This window comes from Lampetra fluviatilis, chromosome 1 (assembly GCF_964198595.1).
Source record: "Lampetra fluviatilis chromosome 1, kcLamFluv1.1, whole genome shotgun sequence".
Classification (NCBI taxonomy): domain Eukaryota; kingdom Metazoa; phylum Chordata; class Hyperoartia; order Petromyzontiformes; family Petromyzontidae; genus Lampetra; species Lampetra fluviatilis.
In genome coordinates this window covers 11,021,022-11,034,593 of record NC_136275.1, presented here as the reverse complement: position 1 = coordinate 11,034,593, position 13,572 = coordinate 11,021,022, and the positions used below count along the sequence as shown (strand labels likewise).

Here is a 13,572-nt window from a genome sequence, read left to right as displayed (position 1 = left end):
AACCGACCCGTGAAGGTCGATTAGTCAAAGAAAAAGATCCTCCGTGTAGCCTGTAACAGACTGTTGGGGCAAGTGTTGTTAGCGAGCACCTATGAAGGCCGGCACTGTGGCACACGAGGGGGGTGGGTGGGCCAGTACCCACGCCCGACCGCCTTTGTCTCCCCATAGAGGCGATGCTTACTGCACACCGCACCAGGTACCCGTTTGAGGCTGAGTCGACCAAGCGAAGGCCCAGGACCGGTATAAATAATCGTCACTGATGTTGGTGGCCGTGAGTGGGAATCCGACCTCGGGTGGCCCGGGTTCATAGCGCAGCACTAAACCGCTACACTACAACACACGCACACACATCTACAATTACACAGTCGAACAAAAAAAACAACGTATACAACCTTATATGCTTAATACGCGTCTCCGCGTGGCTCCGTCGAACGAGCACACTGTGGACGGACGTGAGCACCTCACCGTTGACGACAGCTTTTGGAAGTCGGGCTTGCCTTTCTCGTGGGCAGAGGCGCGATTATATTTTACATAGGACTAGCAGGAAGTACCCGGCGTTGCCCGGGTCTTAAAACTATTTCAAAACTACTCTTAAAAATGTAACAGCAGTGTGTACTGACTGTGGTGGTACCTGCTATGATTACAGCAGTGCATATCGACTGTGGTGGTACCTGCTACATCTAGCGACTGTATAGTAGTAATAACTGCACGCATCGGGGTGGGGGAGACGTCACACAGTGAATATTTTATAGCATTTTTAACGCGAAAGAAAATGTCCCCCCCCCCCCCAACAAAGGCGCATGAGTTGGTATGGTCGGATGCGCGTGATAAAAAAAATCAATATAATGTCTACTGCCTAGAGTGCTAGCATCTAGCGACTGTAAAAATGAGTAACTGCACGCATCGTGGTTGGGGGGGGGGACACCGAAGGCGCGTGAGTTGGTATGGTTGTGCACGCGTCGTAAATAAATAAATAATAGTCAAGCGCACAAAAATCGCACGAAATCGCTAATTAAACTAATTTAAAGTTGACAGAAGTGAAAAAGGAATAGCGCTTGCTTACCGCGGGGCTTACGGCGTGGTGACTGGCTATTTTTTTCCGTATACCCCACCGTTGGAGAGCCAAGTGAGCGACCATACACAAACCCACAAACGCACAATTGTTTACTTTTATATTTCTAGAAGAAGACTAGATAGAAGAAGACTAGAAGATAGATAAAAAAAAGAGAGAGAGAGAGCGCCTGCGTTGCCATAGTCTGCCGACGCTAAAGCCGTTCACTTATTAAAATGTGGCACATTAGGAATGGACCACTCTTTTAATTATTTCCTCGTGCAGCAAGGGAGTAAAGCGTGGTTTTGTGAAAGTCCTTATGTGCACGTGTGTACACCAGCATGCGAGAACTGAGTTGGGCCTGTGGGTGGCTGGCAGGGTTATTGATTAACCGGACTTGTACACCAGTCACAAGGTTAATGGCGACTCGGTTGAGGATTGCTGTGTGTGACACACGTGCTGTTGCATTTTACAGGTAAAGGACCCAAAGGTTGTTTTTGATCGTCATAGAATTGTTCTAGACTTGTTCTCGACTTCAGGCTTGGCTTTGAATTGTTAATTTGTGATATATATTCAACTAGCGGAAGTACCCGGCTTTGCCCGGGTGAAAAATATATTTCTTAAAAACCTTACATATGTAGGGGTGTTAGAGAGAGAGCCCGTTATGCATGGCAGCTTAGGGCAAACAAACACAGTGGGCGGGGCTACGTGAGTGCACAGGGGAGGTGCTCTCTACGACGTCCGCGCCAGGCACCCGGGGGGGGCCCCACCCCTCAGCGGGGGTTGGGTATAAAAGGGGATGTATCGGAGGGCTCGGGGTTCTTGTTAAGCTAACCAGTGAAGACTGAAGACGTCTTAGCTAGAGCCCTGGACTCCCCTGGTTCGCCGTCCTTATCAGGGCCGAACAGGACCGAGCCAGCGGCGTGGTCCCGAGATCCAGAGCCGGTGCTCCTGTCAGCGCTGGTCTGGGACTCAGGGTACCGGGCCCGACTTACCAGTGTCGGGCCAGATAGCCTCCCCTAGCCCGTTAGAGGAGGACTAGGAGGCAGGCTAAAAAGTAGCTAGCGCGTATATCCCCAGCTAGCCGGGTGAGGGGGCCGACACCCCCTCTAGAGTTGTATGCCACAACCGTGCTGTGTGTAATAAACCCGTGTGCCTCCAACTCCGGCGTCCAAGAGTCGTGAACTCTACTACACATATATATATACACAGATACTAAGGTATTGTCAAAGCCCGGTGGGCTGTTTGTACATTTCTCCACCAACAAATATATAAGAGGCTTTCACAAGTCCAAAAAGTTGTAGAAAGTGTGGGGTAAATAGTTGATGTCAAAATGTTTCCGAAAATTGTGGTCTCCCCCCCCCCTCAAAAATATCTTTACCCCTCGTAGGTATATATACTAACAACACCTTACATACAACAGAGGAAGTGGTATCTATTGACTCTGTAGTAGTATCTACTGACTGTACCGTAGTATCTACTGAGCCAGTAGTAGCTACTGACTGTGTAGTAGTATTTAGTGACTGTAATAACTACTGACCATAGTAGTATTTACTGGGCCTACAGTAGTATCTTCCGACTATATACTCGTAACGACTAACTGTATAGTATCTGCTGACTCTATAGTTGTATCCACTGACTATAGTAGTAACTACAAAATCTATAGCAGTATCTACTCACTCTATAATAGTATCTACTGACTCTAGTAGCTACTCACCGTAGCAGTATGTACTGACTGTATAGTAGTATATACTGACTGTAGCAGTATTGACTGACTGTAGTGGTATATACTGACTGTTTTAGTATTTACTATAGCGGTATCTACCAACTCGATAGCAGTATCTACTATCACTACAGCAGTGTATACCGACTGAGGTCGTACCTGCTATCACTACAGCAGTGCATACTGCTGTGTTGGTACCTGCTATGATTACAGCAGTGCATACTGCTGTGGTGGTATCTGCTATGATGAGAGGAGTACATATTGTGGTGGTGGTACCTGGTATGATAACAGCAGTGCATATTGACTGTACTCATCATTCACCCTCACCATTCAACACTCACAACTCACCCTTACCACTCATCCTCACCACTCACCACTCCCACTCACTATTCACCATTCACCCTCACAACTCACCACTCACCAACCTCCCTCACCAATCTCCCTCACCACTCACCCTCACCACTCACCCTCACCACTCACCAATCACCACTCACCCTCACCACTCACTCTCACCACTAATCCTCACCACTAACCCTCACCACTCTCACTCACCACTCTCCCTCACCACTCACCACTCACTCTCACCATTCACCATCACCATTCAGCCTCACCACTCACCCTCACCACTCACCCTCACCACTCACCGTCACAACCACCACTCACCCTCACCACTAAACTTCACCCTCACTACTCACCATTCATCCTCACCAATCACCACTGACCAATCACCACTCACCACTCTCCACGAACCCTCACCACTCAACCTCACCACTCACCCTCAAAACTAACTACTCTCTCACCACTCACCCTCACCACTCACCCTCACCACTCACCCTCACCACTCACCCTCACCACTCACGCTCACCACTCACCCCTCACCGCTCACCACTCACCCATCACCACTCACAACCGCCACTCACCCTCACCACTCATCTTCACCACTCACCCTCACAACAACCACTCACCCTCACCACTCACCCTGACCACTCACCACTCATCCTCACCAATCACACCCTCACCAATCACCACTCACCCGCACTGCTCACCCTCACCACTCACGCTCACCCTCACCACTCACCCCTCACTAATCACCACTCATAACCGCCACTCACCCTCACCACTCACCCTCAACACTCACCCTCACCACTCACCGTCACCACTCACCCTCACTACTCACCACTCATCCTCACCAATCACACCCTCACAACAACCACTCACCCTCAACGCTCAGCACTCACCCTCACAACTCACCCTCACCACTCACCACTCATCCTCACCAATCACACCCTCACCAATCACCAATCACCCTCACCACTTGCCACTCACCCTCACCACTCACCACTCACCCTCACCATTCACCCTCACCACTCTCCCTCACCACTCTCCCTCACCACTCACCAGTCACGCTCACCACTCACCCTCACTACTCACCACTCACCCTCAACACTCACCCTCACCTCTCACCACTCACCCTCACCACTCACCCTCACCACTCACCCTGACCACTCACCACTCATCCTCACCAATCACACCCTCACCAATCACCACTCACCCTCACTGCTCACCCTCACTGCTCACCCTCACCACTCACCCTCACCACTCACCCTCACCATTCACCACTCACGCTCACCCTCACCACACACCCCTCACTAATCACCACTCACAACCGCCACTCACCCTCACCACTCACCCCTCATCCTCACCAATCACACCCTCAACAATCACCACTCACCCTCACCACTCACGCTCAACATTCACCATCACCACTCATGCTCACCACTAACCCTCACCACTCACCCTCACCACTCACTAATCACCTCTCACAACCATCACTCACCCTCACCACTCACTCTTACCACGCACCCTCATCACTCACCCTCACCACTCACCCTCACAACAACCACTCACCCTCACTACTCATCCTCACCAATCACACCCTCACCAATCACCACTCACCCTCACCACTTGCCACTCACCCTCACCACTCACCACTCACCCTCACCATTCACCCTCACCACTCTCCCTCACCACTCTCCCTCACCACTCACCAGTCACGCTCACTACTCACCCTCACTACTCACCACTCACCCTCAACACTCACCCTCACCTCTCACCACTCACCCTCACCACTCACCCTCACCACTCTCCCTCACCACTCACCAGTAACGCTCACCACTCACCCTCACTACTCACCACTCACCCTCAACACTCACCCTCACCTTTCACCACTCACCCTCACCATTCACCACTCACGCTCACCCTCACCACACACCCCTCACTAATCACCACTCACAACCGCCACTCACCCTCACCACTCACCCCTCATCCTCACCAATCACACCCTCAACAATCACCACTCACCCTCACCACTCACGCTCAACACTCACCCTCACCACTCATGCTCACCACTAACCCTCACCACTCACCCTCACCACTCACTAATCACCTCTCACAACCGTCACTCACCCTCACCACTCACTCTTACCACTCACCCTCACTACTCACCCTCACCACTCACCCTCACAACAACCACTCACCCTCACTACTCATCCTCACCAATCGCACCCTCACCAATCACCACTCACCCTCACTGCTCACCCTCACCGCTCACCACTCAACCTCACCCTCACCACTCACGCTCACCCTCACCACTCACCTCTCACTAATCACCACCCACAACTGCCACTCACCCTCCCCACTCACCCTCACCACTCACCCTCACCAATCACCACTCACCCTCACCACTCACCCTCACCATTCACCCTCACCACTCACACTCACCATTCACCCTCACCACTTTCCCTCACCACTCACCCTCACCACTCACCAGTCACGCTCACCACTCACCCTCACTACTCACCACTCACCCTCAACACTCACCCTCACCACTCACCACTCACCCTCAACACTCACCCTCACCGCTCACCACTCACCCTGACCACTCACCACTCATCCTCACCAATCACATCCTCACCAATCACCACTCACCCTCACTGCTCACCCTCACCGCTCACCCTCACCACTCACCCTCACCACTCACGCTCACCGCTCACCACTCACCCTCACCACTCACCCGGACCACTCACCACTCATCCTCACCAAACACACCCTCACCAATCACCACTCACCGTCACTGCTCACCCTCACCCTCACCACTCACCCTAACCACTCACGCTCACCCTCACCACTCACCCCTCACTAATCACCACTCACAACCGCCACTCACCCTCACCACTCACCACTCACCCTCACCACTCACCCTCACTACTCACCACTCATCCTCACCAATCACACCCTCATCAATCACCACTCACCCTCCCCACTCACGCTCAACACTCACTCTCACCACTCATGCTCACCACTAACCCTCACCACTCACCCTCACCACTCACTAATCACCTCTCACAACCGTCACTCACCCTCACCACTCACTCTTACCACTCACCCTCATCACTCACCCTCACCACTCACCCTCACAACAACCATTCACCCTCACTACTCATCCTCATCAATCGCACCCTCACCAATCACCACTCACCCTCACTGCTCACCCTCACCGCTCACCACTCAACCTCACCCTCACCACTCACGCTCACCCTCACCACTCACCTCTCACTAATCACCACCCACAACTGCCACTCACCCTCCCCACTCACCCTCACCACTCACCCTCACCAATCACCACTCACCCTCACCACTCACCCTCACCATTCACCCTCACCACTCACACTCACCATTCACCCTCACCACTTTCCCTCGCCACTCTCCCTCACCACTCACCAGTCACGCTCACCACTCACCCTCACTACTCACCACTCACCCTCAACACTCACCCTCACCGCTCACCACTCACCCTCAACACTCACCCTCACCGCTCACCACTCACCCTGACCACTCACCACTCATCCTCACCAATCACATCCTCACCAATCACCACTCACCCTCACCACTCACCCCTCACTAATCACCACTAACCCTCACCACTCACCCTCACCACTCACTAATCACCTCTCACAACCGTCACTCACCCTCACCACTCACTCTTACCACTCACCCTCACCACTCACCCTCACAACAACCACTCACCCTCACCACTCACCCTCACAACTCACCCTCACCACTCCCCACTCACCCCTCACTAATCACCACTAACAACCGCCACTCACCCTCCCCACTCACCCTCACCACTCACCCTCACCAATCACCATTCACCCTCACCACTTACCACTCACCCTCACCACTCACTACTCACCCTCACCACTCTCCCTCACCACTCTCCCTCACCACTCTCCCTCACCACTCTCCCTCACCACTCACCCTCACCAATCACCACTCACCCTCACCACTTACCACTCACCCTCACCACTCACTACTCTCCCTCACCACTCTCCCTCACCACTCTCCCTCACCACTCTCCCTCACCACTCTCCCTCACCAGTCACGCTCACCACTCACCACTCACGCTCACCACTCACCCTCACTACTCACCCTCACCACTCACCCTCAACACTCACCCTCACCGCTCACCACTCACCCTCACCACTCACCCTGACCACTCACCACTCATCCTCACCAATCACACCCTCACCAATCACCACTCACCCTCACTGCTCACCCTCACCCTCACCACTCACCCTAACCACTCACGGTCACCCTCACCACTCACCCCTCACTAATCACCACTCACAACCGCCACTCACCCTCACCACTCACCACTCACCCTCACCACTCACCCTCACTACTCACCACTCATCCTCACCAATCACACCCTCAACAATCACCACTCACCATCACCACTCACGCTCAACACTCACCCTCACCACTCATGCTCACCACTAACCCTCACCACTCACCCTCACCACTCACTAATCACCTCTCACAACCGTCACTCACCCTCACCACTCACTCTTACCACTCACCCTCACCACTCACCCTCACAACAACCACTCACCCTCACAACAACCACTCACCCTCACTACTCACCCTCACCACTCATCCTCACCAATCACACCCTCACCAATCACCACTCACCCTCACTGCTCACCACTCAACCTCACCACTCACGCTCACCCTCACCACTCACCCCTCACTAATCACCACTAACAACCGCCACTCACCCTCCCCACTCACCCTCACCCTCACCAATCACCAATCACCACTCACTCACCACTCACCACTCACCCTCACCACTCTCCCTCACCACTCTCCCTCACCACTCTCCCTCACCACTCTCCCTCAAAGGGCGATCCTAAAGGAATCTACAACCTTCGATGATTCCTTTGCGCGATTCAAAGAATCGATTCCTGGCGCATAGGATGTTTCCATTTTTAATTACAGAGTTTTATTTTCATTGTTATGTTATGTTTTAAAGTTTTCAGGTGTTTTTAATTATATTTTAGCCCCGGTCAACGCCGGATATTTCCCATTCTTAGCAGTTTATATCAACTCTATAACCAACTTATATTAAACGGAAATAAGGCGATTCTAAATGAATCTACAACCTTCGATTCCTTTTCGCGATTCATAGAATCGATTCTTGGCGCTGTCGGGTTTAGAGTTTTAATTAGACAGTTGTATTTTCATTGGGATGTAATGTTTTAAAGTTTTCAGAAGATTTTAAATGTATTTTTCCCCCGGGCAACGCTGGGTATATCGAGTTTATACCACAAAGTCGTCGCCTGACAGAGTTGCGTGTCGAGGCCTAGTACCGTGCAGAGCCTCCGGCCTCGCCTAGATTGCCCACCCGGCTGAGGCTGGGTACTGGGGCCGTTACCCCCCCCCCCCCGCGCTACAATAATACTGTCTAATCGCTATAATTTTATTATCTACCGACCCTATAATAGTAATTGCACACATTGGGGTGGGGGGGGGGAGTGAAGAGGACGTGAAACTTTGATGAATTTACCTCAGAGTCGCGTGTTAATGCGTGCGCATATTTTTAACGGGAATTAAAAATGGCGTCCACCCCGCAGCAAAGTTGTTGCTACCCGTTGCCAGGGGCAACCGCCGTGGTCCGCGCCGGTCGGCGATATTAAATAAATAAATAAAGATGTAACTAAATAAATAAAGAGAAATCGCACTAAATCGATAATCGGTCTGATCTAAAGTTTAGAGACGAAAAATCGGAAATGCCTAAGTTTACCGCGGGGCTGGGGGCGTGCCCACCTGCAAAATTTAATCTCGGCGAACCCCACGGTCCGAGAGCTACATCCCCCACAAGGGAGCGTACGCAGACGGACAGACGGACGGACAGACAGACAGACAGACAAAAAAATAATTATATAGGTTAGATAGGAGGGGTTTAGCACTGTGCACTGTAAAGGATGACGCACTGTCGTTAATACTTGGAATTATCTAACCCTAATACTGTTTATTCTATAACCATGTACCCAGAGTATGACTACTTGCAATGCTATTGAGAATAGAACACATGTATAGTAGTAAGTTGTATAATGGTGACAAGTACAGTACGTATGCTGTACACATACAGTACAGGTAAGATACTGATATAAGTGGATGGTATAGACATACAGCTTAGGATTAAAGTAAGATTCGAATAGTGATGTACAAAGGTTATTGTCAAAGACAAACATGGTTTATCAATAGTAGCATTGGGTTTAAGATAAACTGTTAATGATTAACCTGACTTGTCTACCAGTCACGTGGTTAATGGCGACTCGGTTGAAGATTGCTGTGTGACACACGCTGTTGCATTTTACAGATTGACCACAATAAATGAGTTTGCCCTCAATTTGGAGCACCTGCCCACGTCCTTCATTTCGAGTGTGCAACATAAATCGTGTTGTGGGTTAGTACAGTGGTAGTGTGGGTAGGTAGGTCGCGCTGCATCCGTAACGCCTCTGCACGCGTTTTTTTTGCGCAGTTGAAGGGAGCTGTCGCGTGGAGTTGTAATCTGGGCTACAGCCAAAGACTAAGATTGCCCCACTCTCACACCCCGTATCGCCTTAACATACTGTTGGGCAAAGTGCTGTGAGTGAGCGGCACCCATACCTGTCAGCCCCTTGTTACAGACCAATTCAGACCTTATTGGTCACCCCGTGCCCCGTATACATATTAACGTTCATCCTACAAAGTCACCATCACAAGCGAGAAACACCAAAAATATTGACAAAAAATGTGCCCGTATTGAAACGGTTGTACGCCTTACGGACCTGAAAAGTCAAATTTCCCTGTACACGTATACGGGGTAAACCGTGTGGGTTGACAGCTATGAGCACCTATGAAGGCCCGAACAGTACACGAGGTCGGTGTGGAGGTGGTCAACACCCACGTCCGGCCGCCTTTGTCTCCCCCGTTACCAATGTTGGTGGCCGTGAGCGGGAATCGAACTCGGGTCGCAGGGTTCGTAGCGCAGCGCGCTGACCGCTACCACCACCCACGCACAGAGTACTTGCCTATACAGATGCACACACACAGTACATACATCACACATACTATGTATACACGTACGCGCTGTACATGCACACGTAAACAGATTCATACAGTACATACATCGATAATTATACACATGCACACACGATTCATGCATATATACACATACGCACATAAACACACGCAAACTGATGGACAATAACACAGTATATAGATTCACATGCAAACTCGTACGCACACAAATAAGCATGTACGCAAATACTCAAACGCATACACATAAACACGTGCGAACGTTACATGCGTTTGAGTGTGTACTGCGCTATGCACGTCGTAGGTGCTCGCCTCCATAGGTGCGACTCGATAACAGCACTTGCCCCAACAGTCTGTTAAGGCTATAGGGGGGATCTTTGTCTTTATGCTATGAACCCGGCGGTTGCTTTGGGTCGGCATTGCGTGGAGGAGATGCACGCTGTGTGACCCTTAACCACTTCCTCCAACGCGCCCATCCTTATCGATGCCTCCCCAGCAGATTTTCCTCCGTCCAACGTCGTTTAATTTCCACGGTGTTTGTTCTACAGCGGTTCCATTATGGTCGGAATTTGACCGGAGTTGTGTAAATTTGGGTTGCAGAATCCCCTTCGCCCGATCATTGCATGGCCGAACAGTAGTTGACTCTCTCGGTCGACGCCATCGGTGCAATGCGGACAGAGTCGTGTCTGGGCCGGGTCGTACATCAGCATGGTCGTGAGAGAGGGGGCCGGAGTTGTTGGCGTGAACATAATAAAGGACGGACGGTGCCTCCTGCGACTACCTCGTCTTTTACTGAGTGTGTGCGCCGCACGCCACCCGCAAACACACGCCTCGACAAGGGAGAGAGAGAAAGAAGAGACCTACGACACTACACATGTTTGTTATCCAACACTGAGGTGTCATACGCTGTTTTGCTGGGAGAAGGCAATCCAGCAAAGTGTAGATCAATATAACCTGTCCCTTATGTGTGGGCAGAGCCATCTATATGGTGAATCGGGGTGACCGCCCCAGGCCTCGCGCTTTGGGGGTGGGGGGAGGGCGCTTCGACATCCCGGTTTCAGATGCAATACTTGCGGTTTAGTTTGCAGGCGTCGGGGGACCCACACAGCGTGCTTTGCCCCAGGCCCCGCACCCCCCTATGGACGGTCCTGTGTGGGGATAGTGTGATGCCCTCTCACACGCGTACTCCAGTTTCTTCCCACATGTACGAAATACCGTTAATTGGTTGAATACATCTATAGAGGATTGCAGAGCTTGGGAAATTGTTGGTAGCGGCGGTTCACCACTGTGCTGCCTTCCAGCTTGTATGTCGTTCGTCAGCGATGATAGTAGGATGCAATTTGCATGAAAGGCGCTATGTGTCAAATTAAACTTTATTCTTATTAATTGGTCCGGACCATCAGGCCAACTGAAGTGAAAAAGCGACCTCTCAGCCTACCATTATAATTTTGTGCGGTTTATGTTAGCAGCCAATGAATTCGACTCACTATGCATTGTGAACAAGAAGACAACAGAGATCTATGTATCGAGAAAAAAAACTAATTTACATGTTTGTCACGGCAGTGCCAAGCGAATTATTTAAAATAAAAAAAATAATCCGCTCACTAATTCCACCACGGCATTGGATCCCGATTAATAAACCCATTAAAAACACCCCACAACGATGAGACGGATGAAGTCTGCGCGCAGTGTATTGCGTTTCTACCGAATCTCGAGTCGTGAGTGACACGCCGGGCGTTGGGGGACGGGGGGAGGGGTCGGCTCGTGCGTGCCGCAAAGCGCATGAGCGCCGCAGTGTTCACGAATTCACGGTGCGCACAATAGCAGCGCTACGGCCCCGACCGGCATAACGGGCATTCCGCTGCCAGTGCGCGTAGCCTCCGGCACAATGCGGGACATTGTGAGACTCGCGTCATGTGCACGCGCTCAGCAATTAACGCCCCCCCCCCCCCCCGTGTCATCGCGAGGACGCGGCGCATCACAAAGGGGCCGTGATTGCGCAGGACAGGAAAGGGCCCCTATCTCGCGCGGAGTGAATGAGCGCAGGAGGAGGAGGCGGCATCCGAAGGGTCCGCGCGGTGGTGCGTGCGGTTCCCTCCACTAGCGGTGGCGAAACGTCTTTCGCAAACGCGTGCGTACCTTGTGCGCAGACACCCATGTACGTCTGTCGTTATAAACACAAGCGCACGTGTGTGTGTGTGCCTGTCATCGTCAGCATCCATGGTGTGTCCACTGCTATGTCGCTGTATATATTAATATGTGTAATAAATAAACGAGTGTCTGCGTGTGGATGTGCTATACCGCAAACACAAAATGCGCTATCGTGCGTACACGTTTCGAATTCGTAATAAACGGCGGCGAAATGTCCCCCGTTCGTTTGTGGCACCCATCCACACGCACGAGCTCCGTGGCGCGTGTTAATGTGCGAGGCGGCGCGCGGTTACCATGAGCAGAGCGGCTCCTGCAGGGCCGCGCAGACCCCAACCGACGTCGTCAGAGGAACTCGCTCCTTCATGTCCGTCTCGCACATCCTTCTCACATCCTATTCACAACGATCCTCGCATCCGCGGCAGTGCCGCATTCAATTTGCCGAACATCGACGAGTACAGCAGCAGCCAGATGAGAGTGCTTCACCCGCTTAGCTTGCATTGTGTGCGTCTCATCCCCAGCCATCCCCCCCTGCTCTCCCCCCTCTCTCAACCACAAAGCCGTCCCTCCCCCATTCCCCGCCCCCTCTATCGCTCCCTCCCTTCCCACACGCGCACTCACGCTAAACAACGCTCCAACAATACTACCGCCAGGAGCTAGATTCGAGGGTTGGATTGTGGGGCCAGATTCCAGGGATAGATTATGGGGCTGGGTTTGAGGGTTGGATTTTGGAGCTGGGTTTGGGTGTTAGATTTTGGGACTGGGGTTGGTGGTTAGATTGTGGGGCTGGTTTTGAGGGTTTAATTTTAGGGATGGGTTTGGATTTTGGAGCTGGGTTTTGGGGGTTAGATTTTGGGACTGGGGTTGGTGGTTGGATTGTGGGGCTAGGTTTGAATTTTAGGGATGGGTCTAAGGGTTGCATTTTGGGCCTAGGTTTTCAGGGTTAAAACATGGGGCGAGATTTTTGTCCAGGATACTGGACATCTGTGAAAAAGAGCTTACTAGCTAATCGGATTTCTCCAGGATAAAAAAAAGATTCTGATTTTATTCACTCGTCACTGCAATCACTCAAGCGTCAAAATGTCGTGAAAGATCTTGCAGGCACGCGACCATAAATGGCAAAGTTGCACCAGACATGTTTGCCTTTGCAGAATTCTGTAAGCCAAATGAAGGAAGCTGTCTAAATTATATTATTCAGACAAGCATGCGCCTAAAGGGACCACGCAGA

At 51.5% G+C, this 13,572-nt stretch overlaps 1 protein-coding gene across 2 annotated transcripts in view; it reads right to left on the bottom strand.

Annotated features, from left to right (window-relative positions):
• LOC144932261 (beta-1,4 N-acetylgalactosaminyltransferase 1-like) overlaps positions 1 to 12,881 on the bottom strand; it is a 34,728-nt gene extending 21,847 nt beyond the window's left edge. For both annotated transcript variants that reach the window (XM_078856214.1, XM_078856207.1), the window contains exon 1: positions 12,641 to 12,881. In XM_078856214.1, the coding sequence (XP_078712340.1) occupies positions 12,641 to 12,726 (86 nt within the window). In that variant the 5' untranslated portion in view covers positions 12,727 to 12,881. The remainder of the gene's footprint in view (positions 1 to 12,640) is intronic.
• Positions 12,882 to 13,572: the final 691 nt, after the last annotated feature.